Consider the following 24,224-nt stretch of genomic DNA (forward strand, 5'->3'; position numbering starts at 1 on the left):
CACCTCTAACTCCAGGAATGATCAGCCTGGAAATTAAAAGAGTTTGTCCGACGTCCCCGAACCAGGTATTTGCAGATTCAGGACTCATTTCCCATCAAAATATCCCCAGGCTAACAGAAATAACCTTTCTGCTATACCCTTCATATGGAAAACTGTCAGGAAGCCCCAGTTCTAAACCTAAATTCTGAACCTGCCTAACTTACTTATTTTCCTGGAACCTCTGCTGACCAGAGCCTTTCCCTTTCCTCTCAATCTGTCTTTTCCTCACAGTAATTTCCTCCAAGCCTGTGCTGACAATGAACCTCCCACCTTTTAATGCCCTTCTTCCTCCTTTTCAACTTTAGCTGTCATCCGTTCCTCAGCACAGCGCTGTTTAATGCTTTCCATTCCTGATGTGTCGTTTCCCCCCAGGGCACTCCTACTCCTACAGAATTAAAGCACAAATCTAGTCTCCAGTGGGGTAAGCACCTCCTACCCCAAACTAACAAGCCACCCTCTTCTATCCTTTTTTGATTGCCTGGACAACGTTACTATCTTGGGTTTAAATGTTGTGAATAGCTAACGTGTGTTGTGGCTAATGGTTGTAAATGGAGTGTATGCTTTGTGGTATACCTGGAAAGTAAAAGTAAAAAGTGTTCCAGATAATGCAAAACAAACAAACGATCGAAAACCAAAACTCCTCACAGACAAAACATGTTCCAGGACAGCCAGGACTACACAGCGAGGCACAGCCTCAAGAAAGCTAGCAGGAGGGAGGAAGCACGGTCCCTCCGCAGGCTCCGTCCAGCGTCTCCGCGAATTTGGGGCGGCTCCGCCTGTACGCGTCCCGCTCCGGCTCGCCAGCCCTGAATCCTACCCGCCTGACCTAAGCAGGCCGCAGCTAGCTCCGCCCCTCCCCGGCAGCGTGCTTCCTTAACCACGCCCCTCAAGGAGGGAGCCCTATGATTGGCCCACAGCCGTCATAAATTGGCCAATCGCGCGCTCTCGGGGAGCTTTTGCGCACCGCTGCGTGCGCGGAGAACATGGCGGATAGACTCACGCAACTGCAGGACGCTGTGAACTCGGTGAGGGCTTTCCTCTGTTCGCCAGCCTTTCTTTCTTGACGGGAAGAGAGGAGGAAGGGGCGAGGCGAGGCTCCGGGGAGCGTACAGGTTGAGGTCACCGCGGACGGCGCGCCCGGGAGGCCGGGGTCTCACGGAAGCCACGGGGCTAAGGAGACAGGCCTGCCCTGTGGGGGGACCCGGCCCGGCGGCCTGTCCTGAGAGGAGGCGCGACCCGCCGGTCTCTCTTGAGTGGGGTTGGACCCGGGGCCTCTCCTGAGGGGAGGTGGGAACTTGAGGAGGGGAACGAGTGGCCTGCACTAAGGATGGGACCGGACGGCTTCTCCTGAGCGGAGATCCTCGGCCAGGTATCCCGGAACGCGAGTACTCTAGTCCCAGGGATGCTTCTGGAACCTCTTTTGTGGGGCGGGACAAGCTTAAGCACTTTTGTGTATAATCCCTCACCCGCGTTTCAATTTGCCAAATGGATCCCACCTGTGATCGAACTCAGGCGGCTGAGACAGGAGGATTGCAACGAGCTCGGGGCCAGCCCGAGCTCCAGTTTGATATCCCATCTCAGAAAACAAAACAGAAAAGACCACAACAAAGTGTTGAGTGTTTGTAGGTTGGTGTATGAGTGGCCAGGGGGTGAGGTTGCTTTGGCCTTTAAAGGATGTGACTCCTCCGCTCTTGGCCACTCTGTCCCCAATAGTTGGAGAGTAACATCTTCTAGAGGAGTCTAGAACCTGGTTTCTCCATTTCTTTGCACTTGTTTAAGTCTGCTTTAGGGTCTTCCCTATGAATGTACACAAGGGATTTTTTTGTTTTGTTTTGAGATGGTTTTGCTGTGTAGCTCTGGCTGACCTGCACACCATGGAGACCAGGTTGGCAGTTAAAAACAAGAAAACAACTTGAGAATCATAAAATCCACAGCAAAAAGCTCCTGAAAACTAGCTTTTCAAACTCTATCCCCTCTGACTGTTATTCTTGCTAAATATACATGAATGGGAAGCTAAAAAAATACCGAGCCTGAAATGGTGACCCACACCTTTAATCCCTGACACTCAGGAGGCAGAGGTAGGCAAATCTGAGTTTGTGGCCAGCCTCAAAGTGAGTTCCAGTACTATGTACAGCCAGAGCTTTGTAGACAGACACCGACTCAAACAAGAATTTAAAAAGTACTTCTGCTTATTTCCATTAAGAATGCAACAGTTGTCCATTGGTAGTTAAAAATCTCTTCATGTCATTGAGGTTGAGTTTGATGTGGAAGTGCCTACAGAGTAGTGTATGCCTGCTGGAAAAAAATCCTAACACCTAGTCCCCTGGCCAGTGTTTTCCTTACAGGGATGTTATAACTTGACTTCTCGGTAATACATCACTTTGAGAGTGCTTTGAAATTGCGAATCCACTAGTAGGAAAACTAGCCTACTTTGTGCACATAAAGTGGTCTTAAAGTTGAGGGGCTATCTCTTAAATAAATGCTGATGAATTCGACAAGGTACGTTCTGTTTTACAAAGATTCCCTGAGCTACCAGCCAGCCTCTCCCTAGAAAACACTTCTTTGTGATTGCTTTACAAATCTTAATAAGGCTGTGTAGGAGCTTATCTCCTAAAAATGCATGCTCATGTAGGATACAACCATCTTGACTTATCATAGGTGGACTGGTAATCGAGTTAATATGGATGTCTACTGAGTCCATAGGTAATGTGTTTACAAAGAACTAGTCAAGGAGCTTACAAAGATGTCATAAACTCAAGAGACTTTTTAGATGATGCAAACAAACCCCATATGTGGCTAGGGAGTTAGAGTGAATTGTTTTCAGCTCTTAAGAGCTAAAGTAGATCGGAGCCTAGAGCGATATTAACTGTTTGGAAACTCCATGAGTACAGAAGCTATATCACGTTCATCTCTATAATATTTATGTGCAGTACTTGTCGTAGGGCTGGTTTTTCAATAAATATTTACAGATAAACAGTGATTCTTGAATGAACTTACAGAACAGGACACATGGCTACTGGATTGAAAAAGTTTCATTTGTATTTTTCTTTCTTATAACAGTGCTGCTAAGTAGAATACAGCAACTTAAAAAGCCACCCAGTTATCTTTTCAATGACAATTCAGATTTTTGTCATTGAAATAATAGTAGCAAAACAATGGAAATGTTTACTGATTGGAAGTAGTAAATGAGGTTTCAGAGTTAGGACTAGAGAGGACTGTGTTTAGTTTTGAATGGTGTGAACTAATATTCTCAAATTACTTAAATTCAGTGTTTTTTAGCTTTGCTTCTTTTGAGACAGAATCTTTTTTTTTTTCCCCTTCTTTTTTCTTTTTTTTTCGGAGCTGGGGACCGAACCCAGGGCCTTGCGGTTGCTAGGCAAGCGCTCTACCACTGAGCTAAATCCCCAACCCCTGAGACAGAATCTTATTATATAACTCTGGCTGGCATAAAACTGTCCACGTAGTCCAGGCTAGCTTCAAACTGACAGAGATCTGACTGCCTCTGTCTCCGCCTCCCACATGCTGAGATCCATCATGCCTCAACAAATGAATTGTAAGCAACAATGTTACAACTTGAGTCTTGAATACATTTCTGATAATTTACAGTAAAAAACATTTTTTTCATGTAGTACAAACTGGCCTCAAACTTCCTTATGTAGTTGAGGATGGTGACCTTGAACTGCTCTTCCTTGCCTCCCTCCTCCAGAGTATTGGGTTACATGTATATGCTGTTACTCCTAGATTTTTCTTCAGCGCTGGGGATCTAATTAAAGCATCATGCATGCTAGTCAAGCATCTACCAAGCTGTATCCTTAACCCTCCTATTTCTTTATACTTGGCAACTGCTCTGTGCTTCGTACATTACTTTTTTGTTGTTAGCTTTGGTAGATATATTTGCCAGCCAGATTTTCTCAATCTCAAACTACCACCTTTTAAGAGCACTTATTTTTAGCCAGGTGGTAGTAATGCACACTCTTAATCTCAGCACTCTGGAGGCAGAGACAGGATGTCTGAGTTAAAACCAGCCTGGTCTATACAGAGTGAGTCCAGGACAGCAAGGGATACACAGAGAAACCCTGTCTTGGGCAGTAATTTTGTTTGGAATAAGTTTGGCGTATATATCTCAGTACTTATAAAAGGAAAAGGAAGATTACTCTTGCTTGGTTTTTTTTTTTTGTTGTTGTTGTTTGGTTGGTTGGTTTTGGTTTGTTTTTTTTCTTTCTTTCTTTTTCTTTTTTTTTTTTTTTTACTTTCTTTTATTGAGACAGGTTCTCATGTAGCCCAGGTTGTCCTCAAAAACATCTCTGAGGATATCCTTGAAATTCTCATCCTCCTGCCTCCAGGTCCTGGGTTTACAGGTGTGTGCTACCACCTACAGTTTAAGCAGTGCTATGGATCAAACCCAGGGCTTCATGTATGCTATGTAAACAACCATCTGAACTCTGTGTGTGTGTGTACAGGTGCATTTAACCTGTATACATTTATGTAGAGGCCAGAGTTATCTGAGGGTATTTTTCTTATTTATTTATTTATTTATCTATTTATTTATTTGTGTATTTATTTATGACAAGGACTCTCAGTGAGCAGAAAGCTCACATTTTCAACTAGATTAGCTCTCCAGTGAGAACCTAGGGTCTCTGTTGTGGATACAGGGGAACCAACTTTGTGTTTGGTGGTTTTGGTTTTAAAAATTAGCATATGGGACTGGAGAAATGGCTCAGCAGTTAAGAGCTTAGCTGTTCTTTCAGAGCATCTGGATTTAACTCCTAACATCCACATGGTGGTTCACAACTATCTAAAACTCTAGTCCCAGATGATCTGATGGCCTCTGTGGGCACTGAATGCTCATGGTCCTCATACATACACACAGACAAAACACTCATACACATAAATAAAATCAGCATAAAAATGGTTTAGCGGCTGGCAGAGTGGCTCAGCTGAGTAAGTAAAGACTCTGCCCCTAGATCTGACCTGATTTTGAACCTCAGGACCCACACTATAGAAGAAAAGAACAGACTCTTACAACAGTCATTTTTGCAATTCAAATTGACTTTGTTGTCTACTAGTTCAACCACTTTGGTGTCTTAGGATTTGTTTGTTGAGTTTGAAGGAGACATTTCCTTCTTTCTTTTTTTAATATGTATGATGATTTTTTTTTCTACATGTGTACCATGTGGGTGCCTGGTGCCTGTAGAGTCTAGAAGAGGACATTAGGTCCCCTGAGATTAGAGTTATGGCTGTGAGCTGCCATGTGGGTTCTGGAAGTTGAATCCAGGTCCTCTGCAAAAGCAACCAGTGCTCTTACCCATTCAGCCCGTGTTTTCTCTATTGCCGTTTGCGTATCTGCTGGGATGGAGAGAGCTCAGTCTCCAGAGCCACTCAGAACAAATCATTTACAGCTGAGTCTTTGGTTTTCTTGTAGTACAACCCTGGCTGGCCTTGAGCTCAGAGATCAGCCTGCCTCTGCCTCCCAGGTGCTAGCATTAAAGGTGTTAGACGACATAACCTGGCTTTCATGTATTTATTCCTTAAGCTAGATTAATACCAAATTTAATTTACCTAGATTCATATTTGTTTGTATGATTAAACCATTTAATCCAAACTAGATGTAAATAAATCCCTGAAGAGTGGGTGTTTTAGCTGCAGCCTGTGATACTGGGCTCATTTTATTTCAGACTATCCCTTTGTCTGACTGGTTTGTATGGAGAACATTGTTATGAAGAGGTCGTTGCCATTTTTGGTTCTTTTTTTTTTTTTTTTTTTTTCCGGAGCTGGGGACCGAACCCAGGACCTTGCGCTTCCTAGGCAAGCGCTCTACCACTGAGCTAAATCCACAACCCCGGTCGTTGCCATTTTTAATAAAATCCTTAACATTGACAGATCTTTGTAACCTTGACCTTTTTTTCCTTTTGCTCAAGCTTGCAGATCAGTTTTGCAATGCCATTGGTGTATTACAGCAGTGTGGTCCCCCTGCCTCTTTTAGTAACATTCAGACAGCAATTAATAAAGATCAACCAGCCAATCCTACAGAAGGTGAGCTCTGCTTAGTTTGACTGGCATTTTTTTCTACAATTTATAGCTTGTTTGTAAAAAATGTGACTGTGATTAGAGTATATTGCTCTAAGTTTTGCCATAGATTCTTTATTTATTTATTTTTTTTACATATATTTGGTGTATATGTGGGTGTGCCCACCATAGCATGCACACAAGAGATCAGAGGATCTGGAGTAATTCTCTCCTTCCATTATTTGGGTTCTGGGTATCAAACTTCGGTCATTAGACTTGGTGGCACGTGCCCTTATCTGCAAAGCTCTCATTGGCCCAGGAATGACCTTATCAGTGTAATTCATAAGCCGCATAATTTTACTCATGTCCAATAAAGATTGCTACCTCCTTAGAGGAAAGTGTGTGTGAGTTAAGCTGAAGTTTGCTTGTGTGACCTTAATAAGAGAAACATCTCATCTATGGATTCCTTTCCTTAAAGTACCAATGTGTTGTCCTAATAAATAAAATGACGTGTTATGCTAATTCCCAATTTGAAGTAATATTAAATGTATGAATAATATTGACATGCTAAAATTATACTTTCTCAATTGGAATTATCATATAGAAAGCTTAGCTGAGCTTTTCTAGCTTTATTAATCGTATAATTTCTCCTTACGAAAGTGTAAGATTCTGATCGTTTAGCTTGATGTTCTTCTTCAGAGTATGCCCAGCTTTTTGCAGCACTGATTGCACGAACAGCAAAAGATATTGATGTTTTGATTGATTCCTTACCCAGTGAAGAGTCTACAGCTGCTTTACAGGTAAAACTCTTCTGATAAATTACTAGTAGTAGAGAACTTTGAATTAGGAGGTTATGATATTCAGTTTAATATTACATTTTAAATGGGAGATATTTGAGTTTTTATTTGGTTTTGTGAGTTTTTTCTTTTCATTCCTTTTTTTTTCTTTTGTGGTCAAATCCAGAGTCTCACATACTAGGCAGACACTCTTGTCTCTGAGCTATAACCTCAGGCTTACTTGGGAGTATTGTTACTGTGAGCTAGCACAGCCTCTGGAAGACTGTGCTGTTGGGTTGTCCAATTTTGACTTAAAAGGTAAGGTCAGGTGTGCTTGCGGTGGTACCGATGTTGAGCAGTCTCATCTTCGGCAGACGCCCACCTGACTTTAACTAGCAAAGATGAGTGGAAATGGCATTCTGAACGTGGAACAAAACAGTGTCTTCAAGAAGTGCTAGCAGAGCAGCTATATATACACTCCTGAATGTTCTCATTGAAATTGGACTTAGGATAACTCAGACAGAAAAATTAGGTTGATAGAATGCCTGCCACAATGATTGGAAAGGCATTCTGATCTTAAATAAACACTTGTGTTTAGTGTCTGTCCAGTTAATCTCTGAATGCATTAACATTCATGTCCTCCAAAGGCTGCTAGCTTATATAAGCTAGAAGAAGAAAATCACGAAGCTGCTACGTGTCTAGAGGATGTTGTTTATCGGGGAGACATGCTTCTGGAGAAGATCCAAAGTGCACTTGCTGACATTGCACAGTCACAGCTGAAGACCAGAAGTGTTACCCATAGTCAGTCTCTCCCAGACTCATAGCATCAATGGCTGAGATGTGACGGAGAAGAGAACTGTTTGAATGGCATTAAGAATGCCGCATCAGATGGAAGCCCTACGGACAGCTGTAGAACATCATATGCTATGACGGTGTTGCCTTTTTAAGCTAGTTTTCATTGTTTGCTGTTTTCACTCTTGATAAGTAAAAGACTTTACAATTATAACGGAATCATCTTCAAACATCATTATGCCATCGTTTTTTATCTGACTAGAATTTTCAGGACAGATACTGTACTAAGGTTCATGATATAATTAAACAGATATACAATAAAGCTCTTTGCTGTTTTGTGTATGTGGTTTGTTTGTCCTTTTTTGTGCAGTGCGGAGATGGAACCCAGATCTTGTGCATCTTGTGTATGCTAGGTAAGCGCTTTGCCACTGGGCCATATTTCCCCAGTTCTGACTTTTGTAGTACCATTGTAGCCATCCCACAGGTCAGAGGACCTCAAAGGCAGGGATGGGTTACATTTCAAGTTAGATAGGCGTCCTGCCCACCTCTCCAGAGGTGGCGCCGTGCTCATTTGTACTCCGAGCAGAAGTTTCTGAAAGTGTTTTAGAGAAAACAATTCGAGCAGACAGGAAAGTCATCTGTTCATTGGTGGGAAGCTTTCTCTTCCAAAATGTCACACATTCCAGTTTGTCTCTACCCTTGTCTTGACAAAGACATTTTTACTCTCCATGGAATTCCAGTGTTACTGTGAGAGATTTTTATCCTAAACCATGTTTAAATAATTTTAACCTACATCCACCATCTTCTTAATTTACATGTCTTCATAGTGAATTACATTTCTTGAACTCATTCTCTGAACCTGAAAGTACTTCTGATATTTAGAAAGTTTTATTAGGTTTATTCATTTTATATGTTTTGCCTGCATTTATATATGTGCACCATGTATGTGCTTGGTGCCTTCAGAGGATGGAAGGATATCACATCCCCTGGAGTTGCAGGTTTTTGCACACAGGCTGTGGGTGCTGGAAATTGAAGCCTGGTCCTCTGCAGGACCAACAAATGCTCTTACTCCGAACTGTGTGTCTGGCCCTCTTTCTGATCTTACTAATGAATAAACCTTTACTGTTATAATTTAATCAGTGTACTTCTACTGTACATCAGTATGTGTACACACATAAATGATATCTCAGTATATACGGCAGTAACAGTTTGTTCTTTCCATCTCACTTGAGTTCATTATCACTGATATTTTTATCAGCATTTGCAACTGGGATTACTCATCCACTCTTGGATCTCACTGTCTGTTGATGTCCAGAGTCTTAGGTTTCTGCTTGAGAAAAGTATCCAGAGCATTCTGATCCATCATTTCCTTTGGAATCAAGCTCTCTACAGTTCTTGAAAAATACTGTGTTTCAAAGTTCAGGAGCACCAGCCCTGGCTCTAAAAGTTATAACAACCTACTGGTTAAGCATAGACAGTTTTTAACTATTGATTTTTTTTTTTTTGGCTATAATACTTTCAGGGACACTTATTTTTTGTTAAATCTTATAAAACCTGTCAGAATATTGCCCTTGTTTATGGGGTTTGCTCCTTATCTCCTCCTGCTCTACTTTCCCCACCACTCAATTGAATGTAAGGTACCATTGCATAGTGAACATCTTTTACTACCATTCCTGACAGCAGCCCTTGGGGTCTTCTAAGGATGATGTTCTTTTCAACCATGATTTTTAAATTTATTTCTATAAGTGTTTGCCTGCATATTTGTCTGCCTGCCATGTGTGTACCTGGTGTCCCCAGAGGCCAGAAAAGGGTATTAGATCTGGAACAGGAGGTGCAGATAATTGGAAGCCACCGTGATAGGCACTGGAAACTGAACCTAGCTCCTCTAGGCCAGTGCTCCTAACTGCTGAGCCGTCTCTCCTATCCCAACGATGACCTTTGAAGAGAGAGAGTCCTCTGAATCCTTCCAGAGGATATGGGGTAGGCTGTACACAAGTAACTAACGTCTCTATCTCCTCCAGTCTTGTACAGAGCCCTTCTCTGTACACTAAGAATGTTTTGGCATCTTACTTCCATGAACTCATCCTTCTGATGAGATAACGTTTTAAGAAGCCGCGAGACTACGTGTGGAAGTGAACTTTCTCCATGGGCTATCATTTACTACAAGACATTTAGGAGCTGGAGAGATGGCTCAGCAGTTAAGAGCACTGGCTGCTCTTCCAGAGGTCCTGAGTTCGATTCCCAGCAACCACATGGTGGCTCACAACCATCTGTAATGGTATCTGATGCCCTCTTTTGGTGTTCATAAAGAGCTGTAGCATACATTCATAAATTAAAAAAAAAAAAAAACAAAACTTTCATTTAGTGGTATCAGAACAAATCCAGATTTCTGTCCCCAAGGGTCTGTCCCCAAGGGTCTGTCTGTCCTATTTTTAATTGTACCAAGATTACTAGTGAGGTAGGTTCAAAGGAATATAGCCATGAAAGTAAGGCTTACAGGTCTCACAGTAATGAGTGGTTTGGTCAGGGAATTGGCACACTCACAAAACTCAAAGAGCTGGGGGGATGTAAAGGACCAAAAGAAAAAAAAATGTAGGATGATGTTATACAGGTGAAGGCAGGTACAAGATAGAACGAGGCCTGTCATTGGATGAGAAGGAAGGATGAGCTGGAGAAAAGTTTGAGGGAAGAAGAGGAGACTGGAATGGGAAGGCAGGAGAAGCCACGGAGAGAACATGGAGGCTGATGTTAAGATTCCACTCTGCACCTTTACAGGTTATAAATATTCTTTTATTTATTTATTTATTTATTTATTTATTTATTTATTTATAAATGTTCTCCCTGTGATGTTTGTGAGCAACCATGTGGTTGCTGGGAATTGAACTCACGACCTATGGAAGAGCAGTCAGTGCTCTTAACCTCTGAGCCATCTCTCCAGACCCCGTTATGAATATTCTTAAGGGATGGATGTATACAGGGCTTTGTATGTTTAGGTGGGCAATTATATCTTATCAATTGGATCAGAGATTATTTTTCTTTTTCTTTTTTTCGGAGCTGGGGACCGAACCCAGGGCCTTGCGCTTTCTAGTCAAGCGCTCTACCACTGAGCTAAATCCCCAACCCCTGGATCAGAGATTATTGTGTTGTGTGTTCTTTCATGTGGTGATTTAAGAGAGTATGTGGCAGCCGAAGACACTAGGCTGCCATGGAATTGGGATGTATATTTCTGGCATGATGGCAGCCTGCCCTGGGAACTGGATGGGCAGAGAGATTGCTGCCAGGCTCAGAGAGAAGCCTTTGGCAGTGTGATATGGGATGGAGCAGAGCAGGTGAGAGGCTTTGCTGACTGAGATGAAGATATCTACAGATACCTTGGGCACTACAGTGCTGGACCTAGTATGGGATAAAAGACAGTTTTTTTTTTTTAATAATTTTACAGCAACAAAGTAATGTCATCCTAAAGATGTGTACAGACATTTTTAAAGATTGTGACAAGTGTGGCATGGAACAAAACGTAAAGGAGAATGTTGTGAAGACTGCTGCTTCTTAGGCTTGCTGCCTGTGTAGAAACTGCACGGAGCCAAGTCCCTGATGCTGTCTGCTCACTGAATACTTTTGTGCTTCAACAATTGGAACCCATAACACCTTGCAGCACTAGCCACTGCCTTGTCATAGAACTCCTTGCATCAGTCAACTAGCCATGGTAACATTAAACAGATATCTGTAGTACTATGGCAGGGCTTGGTGACAAACACCTTTAATCCCAGCACTTAGGAGGCAGAGGCAGGCAGATCTCTTGAGTTCCAGGCCAGCCTGGTCTACAAAGTGAGTTCCAGGATAAACAGAGCTACACAAAAACCCTGTCTTAAAAGCATGTATGCATCATGTAATACTAGAAAAAAAAAAGTCTTGCATGTCAGCACAGACACTTCATGAAGTTAGAGATTTTTATTTGTATTTTTAGTGGTGGTAGTGGTGTTTGAAACTAAAAATTGAATCCAGGGTCTTGTGCTTCCTAGACAAAGACTCTACTTCTGCCTATATCCACAGAACTCTTTTTACTATTAATTTTGAGATATCTCACCAAGTTGTCCTAATCTCACTGAGCCCAAGCAGGCCTTGAATTTGCCATTTTCTACATCTCCCAGTATATAGCTAGAAGTAGCTCGGAGTACAGGTCTATACTGCCAGGGCCAGCTGAAGTTTCTGATTTCTTATGCAAGTTTCTTTGTTTGTTCTATGTTTTGAAACAGGGTCTCTCTACATAGCCTTGGCGGTCCTGAAACTCCTCTTGCAAGAGCAGCCGTCTCTCTGGTCTCAACAATGATGTTTGTTTTTAAAAGACTTTGAAGTGAGTGTACTCTAGATCCTTCCAGAGAATATAGAATTGTCTGTCTGTCCATATATGTATGAAGGAGATCACAGAATGGAAATCTTAGGACTTGAGAGTGTGATATGATCCTCTGTTGAAAAATCATGTGGAAGCTGGCCCTTATACTAAATCTAACTCCAGGATTGGGGAGACAGAGGCCTGCCTGGACTACATAATGAGCTTCAGGACAGCCAAAGATATCTAGGGAGATTAGCCATCTCAAAAGGAATTATCAAAAATACCCCACCCCTCAACGAAAGGGGAGGGGGTCTAAATATTCTGTGGGATAATCGGAGCTCTCTAAACTGTATCCCAATGTCATGCAAATCTGACAGATTGTCACTTTGTTCTCCCTTAGTTGACTGTTGATATTTAGTCAAAACAGGGTCCATCACCTTACAAGGCTTCTGTCTTGGTGCTCTTTCCTCTGTACCTGGTCATCCTGGGGTCAGCTTTCTTCTTATTTGTATAAAAGAAACCACAGGGGGTTGGGGATTTAGCTCAGTGGTAGAGCACTTGCCTAGAAAGCGCAAGGCCCTGGGTTTGGTCCCCAGCTCCGTGGGGGTGGGGGTAGGGGTAGGGGTGGGGGAAACCTCAGAGACCATTCCTTACTAGAGGAGGCAACTCATCCCTGTTGCCCAGTCTCCTCCAGCCCTTGCTTCTGCTGTTTGTAATCCCGTGGCTGGGCTTCCTACACTGCTACTGCTGTGCTCCTAGTAACTAGAACAGAGCCTGACATAGCAGCAATCAAGCCATAAAAGTCAGTCAAAGGTTAACCAGGGTCTACTAACTGGTATGTTTTATTATAGAGCATAGCTAGCCACCAAGGCACAAATAATTATTCCTAATGCTTAAAGCTTCCTGAGATCATAGAGAAAAGGGCACTGTGATTCTTTCAGGGCCCTAAGTATTGCACAAAAAGTAGAGCACCATTCTCTCTTTTGAATATAAATAAAGACATAAAGGAAACATTAGCAGATTGAATCATGAGTTCTATTAAATTGGGGTGTGTAGTGAAATGGCTCATGGTTAATAGTCCTTGAGAACAATGTATAGATTTGGCTGGCCTCAAACTCAGAGATCTGTCTCTACCTCCCACCTGCTCACATTAAAGACATGTGCCACCATGCCCAATTGTAATAATCTGGGGGGGTGCTCTCTGCTTCCTGACTGCATGCAGTGTGACTGACTGGCTGCCTGAAGCCTGAAGAAGCCCTCGCCACCACGAGGTGCTAAGATTGTGCCCCTGAACAGTGAGCCAAAACAAAGTCTTCCTTAAAATTTGTTTTGATTTTTTTGAGACAGCATCTTGTTGTGTAGCCCAGGCTGGCATGTAATTCCTTGTGTAGCAATTCAACACCTATCAGTCCTACCTTAGCTTCCCAAGTACTGGAATTAAAGTTCTGTTTTTTGTTTGTTTGAGGCAGGCTTTTTGCTATGTTGTGTTGTATACAGGCTGTCCTTGAACTCACTATGTGTAGCCCAGGCTAGCCTCAAATTTTTGATCTTCCTGTCCCTGCCAATAGAGTACTGGAATTACAGACCCGCACTACTACACCTAATTATCAGCACACCAATAAATAGCAAAGAAACTTGGTATAGTAGCATATGCCTTTAACTCCACCACTCAGTAGGAGCTCTGATCAAGGCCAACCACAGTGAGACCTTGTCTCAAAATAAGAACAGCACAAAGCGACCTTTATGATAAAGATCTAAAAAGGAAAAAGGAGTGGTCAACTCTGTACCCCTGAAAAACTCCCTAACTCCTCCTGATGAAAACTGTGCTAATAACAGTTTGGGCAGGAAAAGCAGCATGTAAGAGTGGATCCCATAGAAAGTGTTGACATGGTGCCACGTAGATCCGAGAGACCCAGGGTGCATCCTTTGTCTCTGCTCTCAGAACTGTAGCCACGGATGGACTAGGCTCTCAATGCACAAGAAGAGTGGCAGACAGTGGGAGTCCTTGTCCTGTTCCCCTTGGCACTTCTCTTTCATTCATTCCCAAAGAGGGCTCACCAGGCTCTGTTCGTGGACCACAAACTCTTAAGTCTCCGCTGGGGCTGTGTGGAGACCTGGGGAGAGGAGGGAAGCAAGCCTTTGTCCGTTGGTTGGGTCAGCTCAAACTGATGAATTCAAATGGACCTGGGCCAAGTAGCAGCTAGGGAGACAAATACAACCTTGTGCTTGGAGGCTAGACTTAGCCTATTCCTCTTCCCACCGTGGAGTTTCCCTTGGTGAAACTCCAGCTCCTTGGAGACCATTGTTTGCATAGTCTGATACCTGAAGGGAGGGACACAGTGTCTCCCCGTGCAATATCTTCCTTCCTGCCAGATGGTAACAGTGCCAGGGGAGGAATGGTCTCCAGGGAAGAGATTTCATGGCTCTGACCACGTGTCAGAAGCTTGCAGGAGAAAATGGAGGAGGTGGAGCCTAGACTATGGGGGGGTCAGTGACGCACAGGACCACAGGAAGACAGAGCTGTTGCGGGCCACTGGTCCTCATTATTTGTTCCTCATCCCTATGTGAACATTGAACAGTCTTTCTCCACATCTCACGGTTATTTGTGTCCTTAATTGTCCTGCTGGGGATGAGTGGCCAAGCCCTGCGGTGCTCTGACTCCGAGAACTCTGGTAGCCCTGTAAAGCATAAGCGCCATGCATCAATAATATTAAATTAAAGATCAAAGTGTAGCACTGGTGATAGAACACTGAGAGCATTGGAAAATGCTGACGAGGACATTCGCGTAACACTTCGTTAGGTGTTAAAGAAATTAAACCAGAGTTAAAACTTACCCACAAACAATGCGCCAAGCTAGAGTTTTGGTAAGTTTTATCGTGCATTCAAAATTGGTCTTTGGGGCTCAGCAATTAAGAGCATACAATTAAGAGCTCTTGTAGAGGACCTGAGTCCAGTTTTGGCAGCTCAAAAATCACAGATCCAGGAGATCAACACCCTTCTCTGGACTCTCTGGAAACCCGTATTCACACATGTTCACAAGTGGATACACACACACACATTCACAAGTGGACACACACACAGTTAATATAAAATAAATCTAGCTGTGTATGATCACACACACTTTTAATTCCATCACTCAGGATGCAAAGGCAGGCAGATCTCTGTGTCTGGGCCAGCCTGGTCTACATTATCAGTTTCAGGCCAGCCAGGGATACATATTGAGACTCTGTCTTAAAAATAAAGATATTTTTAAAATTTTTGTCTTTGAACTCTCATTTTGCACAAAATATAAGAAAAGCCAATTGCCGAGATTTGATAGTGATAGTCCAAAATAAAATTTACAGGCCGTTTCACTGATAAATTTGAAAAAATGCCAGCAAATCAAACTCTTTGGCAATTAGGGAATTGAATACCTGACTGAATCAATGTTTAATCTTAGGAATGAGTGCATGGCAGCTTTACCTTTAGAAAATAAGTAACCTTATATTTGCCAATTTAGGTGTTCGTTTCTTTTTTCCTTGCCTCAAGTTTATTTGTAAAAACAGCACAGGACGCTGGTCATCTGCAAATAGTGTGTAGGTGGTTGTGTCACAGCAGTCCGTCTGTCTTCACACTGGCAGGAGTCTTTTCTATGGGGTCTTCACAGGGGCCTGTGCACCCTTAGGAGCCTGGGCCTTAGCTGGAGCCCTGGCCTCTGCCTTGGTTTGAGACTTGGGCTTTGGTTGGCAGAGCCTACGACCCTTGGCCGTGTAGCTTAGAATCCTCTTCCCATGCATGGGGTGAGCATCGATGAAAGCTGAGTTTGTGTCTGGGGCCCTTTGGCTTGATGGCCTGAGGCTTCACCAGGGCCTTGATGGCCTCTGCTCTGCACTCACTGCCTTGGCATTGCTGGCCTGCATCTTCTGCAGGCCTTTCTTGCTGTCTTCTTGGCAAAGTGCATGTTCCTCAGGAACTTGGGGTCAACCCCCTTAAGAGAGTCATATCTTTGTGACCAGGGTTTCTTTTTTTTTTTTTTTTTTTTTTTTTGGTTCTTTTTTTTCGGAGCTGGGGACCGAACCCAGGGCCTTGAGCTTCCTAGGTAAGCGCTCTACCACTGAGCTAAATCCCCAGCCCCGTGACCAGGGTTTCTTGATGCCATTTCTTTTTTTTTTTTTTTTTTCTTTTCTTTTTTTTTTTTTTTTTTTTTGGAGCTGGGGACTGAACCCAGGGCCTTGTGTTTGCTAGGCAAGCGCTCTACCGCTGAGCTAAATCCCCAACCCCTCTTGATGCCATTTCTGTGCCGTTTGTGGGACTGGTTGTGTGTGGTGCGGTTCTTGGAGTTGGCCATGTCTGCATGGTAACCCGCGGCTCCTGCAGCGCCTGGGACCAGAAGAGAAAGAGAAGATATTCATTTTTTAAAACTAATATTCAGTGATCACTTCAAAATACAACAATGTATTTTGTAACTCATGAAATCGTTGATCCAGTTAAATATGATAATGCAACTTAAAACACTAATAGATTAGAATGAGAGTCACAATAATCCATCCTGATGTGGACAAGTATTTTTTTATATTTTTGGTTGTGAGCCTAGCCTTTAACAGCTGAGCCATCTCTCCAGCCCGACAAGTATTTTTTAAAAATCTATCAAAAAACTTTTAGTAAAGAAGAAACAGTATTTTAATACATAGAGTGTAGGGCTAGTGAGATGGCTTAATGGCTGCTCTTCAGAGTTTAAGTCCCAGCACCCCCATGGTGGCCCACAGCCATCTATAATTGTAGTCCCATGGGATACAGTGCCCCCTTCTGGTGTGTAGATGTACATGCAGACAAAACACCAATATACATAGATTATATAAATAAGTAGATACTTAATAAAAACAAAGTATAAAGTATATGTGTAAACCATAACACATTTCATACTGCAAGGTCAGATCCATTCTTCAGAAGCCCAAGATCTAGATACGGTAATAACCACATCTGTTTCTCTTTGTGCCAGTGACTGTCACCAAGACTTTAAAGCACAAAACAAGCTACAATTGCAATATTTTTGAAAGTGAAGAAAAACTTATTTAAAGCCAACAGAAGGAGCCTGATGTAGGGTGAGTGCACCGGGGAGGCTGAGGCAGGAGGATTTCAAATGTGAGGTAAACTTGAGTTACATAGAGAATTACATAGAGAATTTTGTGCAACCAGGGTTGTATAGGAAAATTTCAATCTCAGAAAACAAAAAAGTCTTCAGTACCATTAACCACAAGGATTCAAAGAAAAGCTGGAGAGTGGTGGCACATGCTGTTAATCCCAGAACTCAGGAGGCAGAGGCAGGCTCTTCTCTGAGAGTTTGAGGCCAGCCTGGTCTACAGAGCAAGTTCCAGAACAGCCAGGGTCACACAGAGAAAAAGCAAAACAACAAAAAACCTTCCATATCAAGAAGACCACAAGAGGGCAGTTTGACCTTGAGTTTGAGCCCTACCTGGGGCCCTGACAGGAGGCTGTTTCCTCACTGAGGATGCCTGGTTAAGCTAGCTTGGTAGCAGTAGCAGCAAACTGATTTCCCTGAAGTCTAACAGAATTGATCTTATGATTCTATTAGAACCAGTACCATCCTGGAAGCGGAAGCTCACGCACAACCATCAAATATTCATTTTTTCCTTTTAACATGAAAACCAAAGTGTGCATACACATATTGGTGACAAGGAATTTTAAGCCTGCCACGGAAAGGTTAAGCGCTAGGACTGAATGCAGTGTCACATAGGGCACTCGACACGTGAAGTTACCTGAGTGCACATACAACGAGTACCCAAATCTCGCAGTGTATCGCTTCAGTGCAAGGGACGTCTAACATAGGATCTGCACCTCTCTGCCAGACAACGCTCTCTCTGGCGGAACGCCGCTCTCCAGAACGCCGCTCTCTCTGGTGGAACGCCGCTGGTGGTGTGCCTTCTCTGAAGCTTTTTGGCAGCGGATGTTTAGAAACCTCTTCATTGCTTTGCTGTGTTTTTGTCAAAAACAATGCATGCCATCAAAAAAAAAATAAATAAAAAATCTGTGTGACTCTATACCCATTCGTCTGATCTATGTAAAATCTTCCAAAGTTAGGTTTGAAACCTTTCATTGAAATCTAAAATTTCAGTTATAATCTGTGTGTGTGTGTGTGTGTGTGTGTGTGTGTGTGTGTGTGTGTACACATGAACGCAGGTATCCTCAAAGGTCAGAACAGGACTTCAGATTCCTCAGAGCTGGGCTAGAGGCAGTTATGAACCGTCTGATGTGGGTGTTGAGAACTGAGCCCTGGTTCTCTTAGCTACTGAGCCATCACTCCAACTCTCTACATAGCCCTGGCTGTCCTGGAACTCACTATGTAGAACAGGCTGGCCTCAAACTCACGGAGGCCTCTGCCTCGAGAGAGCTGGGATTAAAGGCATGTGCCACCACACCCAGCTCCAGGAGAATATTTCTTAAAGTTTGGTTCATGGACCCCTGAGGCTGACACATCGGACTCTTGATAACAACACTAAGACTTTGTCTGCCCTTCTCACCACGCTGGTGTTCACACTAATGGTAGCGGTTGCCCTTTCCTGTCAGGTGCCGGGATGGTTGACACCAGGCCAACCATTTTTATTGTGTAAATAGTATAGCTGTGAAGGTTGTCAGTGTACCTAAACCTCAAGGACCTTTGAAAGAAGTGTGGCAGGCATCTTTATATGACCCAGCATAAGAAGGACACAGATTCCCTGTGGGCCCAAGGATAGTACGGTGATTAGAAGCAGAGAGGCTATGGTGTGGAGACAAGACAGTTCTCCAGCTGGCTGAAACCACAAGGAAGACAGAAAATGTTGTGAACCAAGAGGACACTGGCCATGGAGGGATGCAAACATTTAAACTGAGAGAAGGGGAAAGAGAAAGGGATCCACACTTGGTGGTTTCCTTTGTCCTAATTTTGAGAAGGAAATATCGAAGCTGTAGAAAAAGTCAGAAGAAATAGTGTTAGTATTTAAAGATGTATTTATTCTTATTTTATGTGTACGGTGTCTTGCCTGCCATGTGCCGTGTGCATGCAGTACCCACGGAGGTCAAAAGAGAGCATCAGATCCCTAGAACTGGAGATGATTGTGAGCCACTGTGTGGGTGTTGCAAACTGAAACCGGATCTTCCCCAAAAGCAACAAATGCTCTTAACTGCGGAGCCATCTCTCCACCCCCAGTATTAGCATTTATTTTAAAGCAGTGGTTGAAAAAAATTTCCCAAGTCTTAGCGTTAAATACCCAAACCAAATTCGTCATTGTATTTTTTTTCTTTTGGAATATACTTTATTTTGCTGTGTATATGTGTGTGCAACTGTGTGGGGCATTTATACCTGTGGGCGCAGTGCCCTTGGAAGCCTGAAGAGGGCATCAGATCCCGTGGAGCTGGAGTTACAGATGGGTGGGAGCCACCAGTGTGCGTTCTGGAACTGCAAGAGCGTCAGGCATTCTTACCCGACGAGCCATCTTTATAGCCCCGTTGTACATCCTTTACAGGCGTACATTCTCAGAAAAGAGAAAAGGAAAACAGCAATTTTGACTACAAACCCACTTGATGAAGCAGTAAAAATTCTGCAATTTGGACTTGTGCCCACATATCCTTGAGACTCCGTGGGATTAGTGGTGGAATATCCTTGGGACTCCGTGGGACCCGTGGTGGCGTACGCACCCACAAAGAACTTCTGTAGTGACGGCTTCCTTCACACACTGCTGTGCATTAGTGACTGGCACAGGTTGGTCAGTTGTGATTAGGTAACGTCGCACAAGCAACTAATCCTGTCCCTTTGAGGGAGTGTATCTGTTGCCAATGATAAAATTTTAGCTTTCAGGTAAAAAAAAATTAAATAAAGTTTTAGAAGACGTGCATTCTTTCTGTGAATGTGACAGTTTCCTTACACCTGGAGATGTTTCTGATAGACGGTCAGCAATAATACAATAGCAGTGTGTGAAAGCCTTGTTTAAAACTCCAGGCATTGTGGTGCCTGCCTGTCATCCCGGCACTGGGGAGGCAGAAGCAGCTGAGCTCTGTGGTGAGATCCAGAGAGGGCTGACCTGTATGGGGAGACCCTGTTACAAAGAAGGACATGGACAGCCATCTAAAATGGAATTAAAGTCTTCTTCCTGGCCAAGCATGTGGCACATGCCTTCCCGCACTCAGGAAGCAAGGATAGGAGAACTATTGCAAATCTGAGGCCAGCCTGGTCTAACATAACAAGAGTCAGTCTAGCCTGGGCTATACAACAATCCCTGACTAAAAAATAATTACAGATTTCTCTCTAAAATGCTTATTCAGATCTTTTTCACAGACTCCAACCAAAGCAATATGTTCTGTTATAACTGACAGAAAGCAGGAAAAGATACCACAACCCAGCATTAACAAAATCTTTCTGTGCTCAAAAATTATTTGTGTGGGAAATAAAGTTTATCTGTTTCTACAGGGTATAGCTTATTGTTTTTAACTAAATAACACCGATTTTACCTTCATTTTACATGCTTAGATGCTGGGACTGGAACCCAGGGCCTCGTGCTTGCTGGGTAAACTTTCTCCTGCTGAGAGAGTTCTTTGCTCCTTGTTCTCCCTCTTGTAATCCCAGCTCATCGTAGTTGGAAGTTCGAATTGTTGGAATCTCACAAGAAGAATTCTGAGGATGCGAGGGGCTCATACCAACCACATCAGCCTGCCCGTGTGGAGAGAGATGCCTTCCTCGGCAGAACTAGCCAAACCCTTCACAAGTTTCTGTTTATTATCTGGAGTCAAGATGGGCAAGAGTCACATTGATTCCCTTCTTGTAGCTCTGGGGACAGAGGCTCTTGGACGCCAGCCAAGTACTCTGCCTCTGGGCTACCTCTAGCACTCTTTTTGACGGGGACTCAACAAGATCATCTGACGTCGAACTCATCCTACACTCCAGGCAAGCCTTGAACTTGTGATCCTCCTGCCTCAAGCTGGGATAAAGGCTGTGCCTCCTGGCTCAGCTGGGAGACTCCAAGTTACAGCATTCTTTGGCCAGAGCTAAAAACTTAAAGTAGCCTTTAGATAAAACAGTTGTGTTAATGGTTTTTAAATTATGGTTCTCACTCAGCACACAGTGAAGGCATTGCTATCGAAAACAACTCTCTTCCAAAACCAAACAAAAACAAAAACAAAACAAATTCCAGTAAAGAGTAGCGACAGGCACTGCAGCTACAGAAGACAGTGGAGCACCGCGGTCCTGACCCAGCTGCCGCGGTGACCCAGTGTGGTCTCTGACACTGGCTCCTTCCAAACGCTTCAGCATACAATGTATCCCTCTCTTTCTCCAGAGTGTGGCTGCAGAAGACATCTCCCCCACCCAGGCTAACACTTTATTTATTGCATGGTTTATTCTCAGCCCACCGGTTTGCGCTTGTTACTTCTCTCTCTCTCTCTCTCTCTCTCTCTCTCTCTCTCTCTCTCTCTCTCTCTCTCTCTCTCTTTTTCCTTTTTTTCTTTTTTTTTCCGGAGCTGGGGACCGAACCCAGGGCCTTGCACTCACTAGGCAAGCGCTCTACCGCTGAGCTAAATCCCCAACCCCACGCTTGTTACTTCTAACAACAGCCACTGCACAGGAATTTAGAAAGCCTTTTCCAGGTCCGAGATGGAAGTTCATTGTCAGCCCCCCCCCCGCCCCCCAACCTCCCTTTTCATTTTAGCTAAATAAAGCAATGGAAGAGTTGCCAAGGCATGCACGCTGCGCAGAGTTCAGGACTTGTGTGGTGATTCAGCAGTGACTTTTACCCTCACGGTTTTCCGGAAAACCAGTTACCGAGAAAACCAATATAGCGTTGGCTTTGAGCCCAAAAGGCATGCTGGGATGATGAAAGGCGGGGCCTTACCATAGGCCTCCTGTCATCTTTTCCTTAAGTTTGGGTCCAGGGATTGCAAATGGTAGGCCAGTGTTCGGTCATTGAGTAAACCCCCTCCCCTGCCCCAGATGCTAGTGTTCTAATCGTTGCTACGTACCCTTCTAGGTCTATACATCGCTGATTTGTCTCCTTGAAAAGCTCTATACTAGAAAAGGCCTGAGCCTGACTGGGCCCCTTTAAGTGATGTGTACTGGTTAAGTCCCATCCTACTCCAGCTATAAAATAAGAATAGTGCCGAGTCATCTCACAGAATCATGTGGCCTGTATCAATAATATATACCCAGACGCTAAGAGATTAACAACCGCTATTTAAAATTTTTAATGTTTGTTTTTTACTTGAGGCACGCATGCGCCCCAGCAAGTAGAAGTCACAAGACAACTTGGTGGAGCCTGTTCTCCTTGCACCTTGTGGGTCCTAGGGATAAACTCAGTCATCAAGTTTTGTGGCACCGGTCTTTACCTGCTGAGTCATCTCAATGGCTCAATGCCGTTGTTTATAGTTGTTTTTCTTTTATTCTTGACCCTCTCGACAACCTTAAGAGGCGGATATGCCTAAAGGTGACCCTAGTCTTGGAAGCCTCGCCCGGGCTTCTCACAGCACTCTGGGAGATAAGCAGAAACCACCCATTTCTCCGAAGGGTGGGATCGTATAACTTGACCCTACACTGTCTGAGTCCCCATTTACTCCACTCAGATGACTCTGAGCCACCAGCCTGTTCCCTTTCTGAGCTCCCTCTCTTGCGCTCTCCTCTTTATCCATTGTCTACTCAGACGCCAGGTCCTAGCGACTCCTCCCTTATACATTCCATTATTTATCAAGTGGGTTTTCTCTGCCGCTACCCGGCAGTGGCAGCGCAGGCCTGGGGGAGAGTGTGCCCACTATGGGACCGAGTCCGTTCTTAGTTTCAGCCCAGCACTCACAGTATGGCCCGGCACTTTAGCGTCTCATTCACCATTGGGTCCCTGTTTTGCCCTGTCAGAAAATCAGGGTGCCTTGACCACTCTGTTTTCCGCAGAGGGATTGGGCCACGCAGAAGCATTGGACATCCCCAGGCGCTGATAAAGATGTTTAGGTTGTGGTTGCTGGTGTCTGTGAGACATCTCCACAGGGGTCGTAATGAGAATGGAAGACCCGCCCTAAATGTGGGTGGAGCCGTCTCGTGGGCTGCAGTCCAAAGAAGAGGAAGTGAGCATCCTTAAGTTGCTCCTCAGGCATCTTGTAGCAACAACAAAGTACCCAACAATCTTCATGTAAAGTCCTCTCCTGACCCTCCGCGACGGACCGCCCTACACTACCCCTTTCTCCTCACTAACTAGATGAACACTTCTCAACCTTCCTTTTGCTGCTACCCTTCAATACAGTTCCTCGTGTTGTGGTGACTATTAAATTATTGTCGTTGCTACTTCATAACTGTAATTTTGCTACTATTATGGATCAGGATGTAAATTAAATATCTGTGTTTTTTGATGGTCTTAAATGACCCCTGCGAAAGGGTTGTTTGTGGGTCGAGACCCACAGGTTGAGAACCACCGATCTAGGAGCTTGTGGCGAAGCCTTGTATTAAGTATGTATTCCTGGTAAATGTGTGGGATCTCTTTGGATCCCAGTGAACTCCAAACCAGCATGCCTTTATGGAAACATCTTTAGGGTGACTCCAGTCACACATTCAAAGCAATATAGGATAGGAATGTCACATCTCTGCCATCCACAGGACATTTAGCCACTGATGGAAGAAGAGATCCACAGGGCAAGAGATCCCACCCGAATTAGTGTCATCCCTCAGGAACCAACCTCTCTCATAACAACCTCAGAGCCCTGGCTTTTGTCATCACCAAGGCTGTCCAGCTAAAGCAGTCACCACCCTCAGGGAAGCTAACAGCTCCACAGTCTCCACTCTCCATTTACAATGCCTTTTTACTCCCACCCTCAGCCATCCAGACGCAATTTGAAATCAGATCGCTTTAACTACACGTACACTTGATGAGTAGCCCTGGTCCACTGAGCTCTAATCAGGGAGGCACCGAATAGGGTCAGTAGCTGGAGGGTAAGCTGTTGGTTTTATGAGCTCTTTACTTAGAGTGTTCCCACACTAGCAGGTGTTGCTATGGTTGTGTGTTGGTGTCTTTTCTGCCTCCATGATAAAACAAATACGCCATCTCATATGGTGCAAAAGTACTGTTTTGTGAGTACAGCTTTTGCTTGACCTAGTCTCAGTGATTAATCGAATGCCTTTACAGTATAAAGAATGAGAACCCACGCTGAACCTTGATGCAGTCAGAGGCGGGAGATAAAGAGAACAAACAGCTTCGCTTGTTTTTAATCTGCGCTTCCGGAATCTCTGTGGATTCTTGTATGGTAGATCTTCTAAATAAAAATTTTGACCTCTTTTGTGA

The 24,224-nt window shown here is 43.9% G+C and overlaps 1 protein-coding gene across 5 annotated transcripts; it reads left to right on the forward strand.

The window, feature by feature from the left end:
- Nucleotides 1–910: 910 nt before the first annotated feature.
- On the forward strand, nucleotides 911–24,224 carry Med21 (mediator complex subunit 21). Of its 5 annotated transcripts, XR_010065650.1 has the most exons (6): nucleotides 911–1,064; nucleotides 5,958–6,072; nucleotides 6,745–6,845; nucleotides 11,867–11,964; nucleotides 16,922–17,024; nucleotides 17,516–17,981. XR_010065650.1 is itself a non-coding variant. In XM_039107706.2 (4 exons), exons 1-4 carry the CDS (start codon nucleotides 1,023–1,025, stop codon nucleotides 11,879–11,881), a joined length of 273 nt encoding a protein of 90 aa, XP_038963634.1. In that variant the 5' UTR covers nucleotides 911–1,022; the 3' UTR covers nucleotides 11,882–17,981. The 5 variants fall into 5 exon arrangements, 2 of the variants coding, with proteins under 2 accessions (XP_038963634.1, NP_001101365.2); XR_005503242.2 differs by lacking the exons at nucleotides 16,922–17,024; nucleotides 17,516–17,981 and adding an exon at nucleotides 24,069–24,224; XR_005503243.2 differs by lacking the exon at nucleotides 16,922–17,024.

This window comes from Rattus norvegicus, chromosome 4 (assembly GCF_036323735.1).
Source record: "Rattus norvegicus strain BN/NHsdMcwi chromosome 4, GRCr8, whole genome shotgun sequence".
NCBI lineage: Eukaryota > Metazoa > Chordata > Mammalia > Rodentia > Muridae > Rattus > Rattus norvegicus.

Coding starts and splice junctions, on each gene's coding strand:
- Med21 (NM_001107895.2), top strand. CDS start 1,023: ATGGCGGATAGACTCACGCAACTGCAGGACGCTGTGAACTCG. Junction 1,065..5,957: donor TGCAGGACGCTGTGAACTCG/GTGAGGGCTTTC, acceptor CTTTTGCTCAAG/CTTGCAGATCAGTTTTGCAA. Junction 6,846..7,468: donor AGTCTACAGCTGCTTTACAG/GTAAAACTCTTC, acceptor TGTCCTCCAAAG/GCTGCTAGCTTATATAAGCT.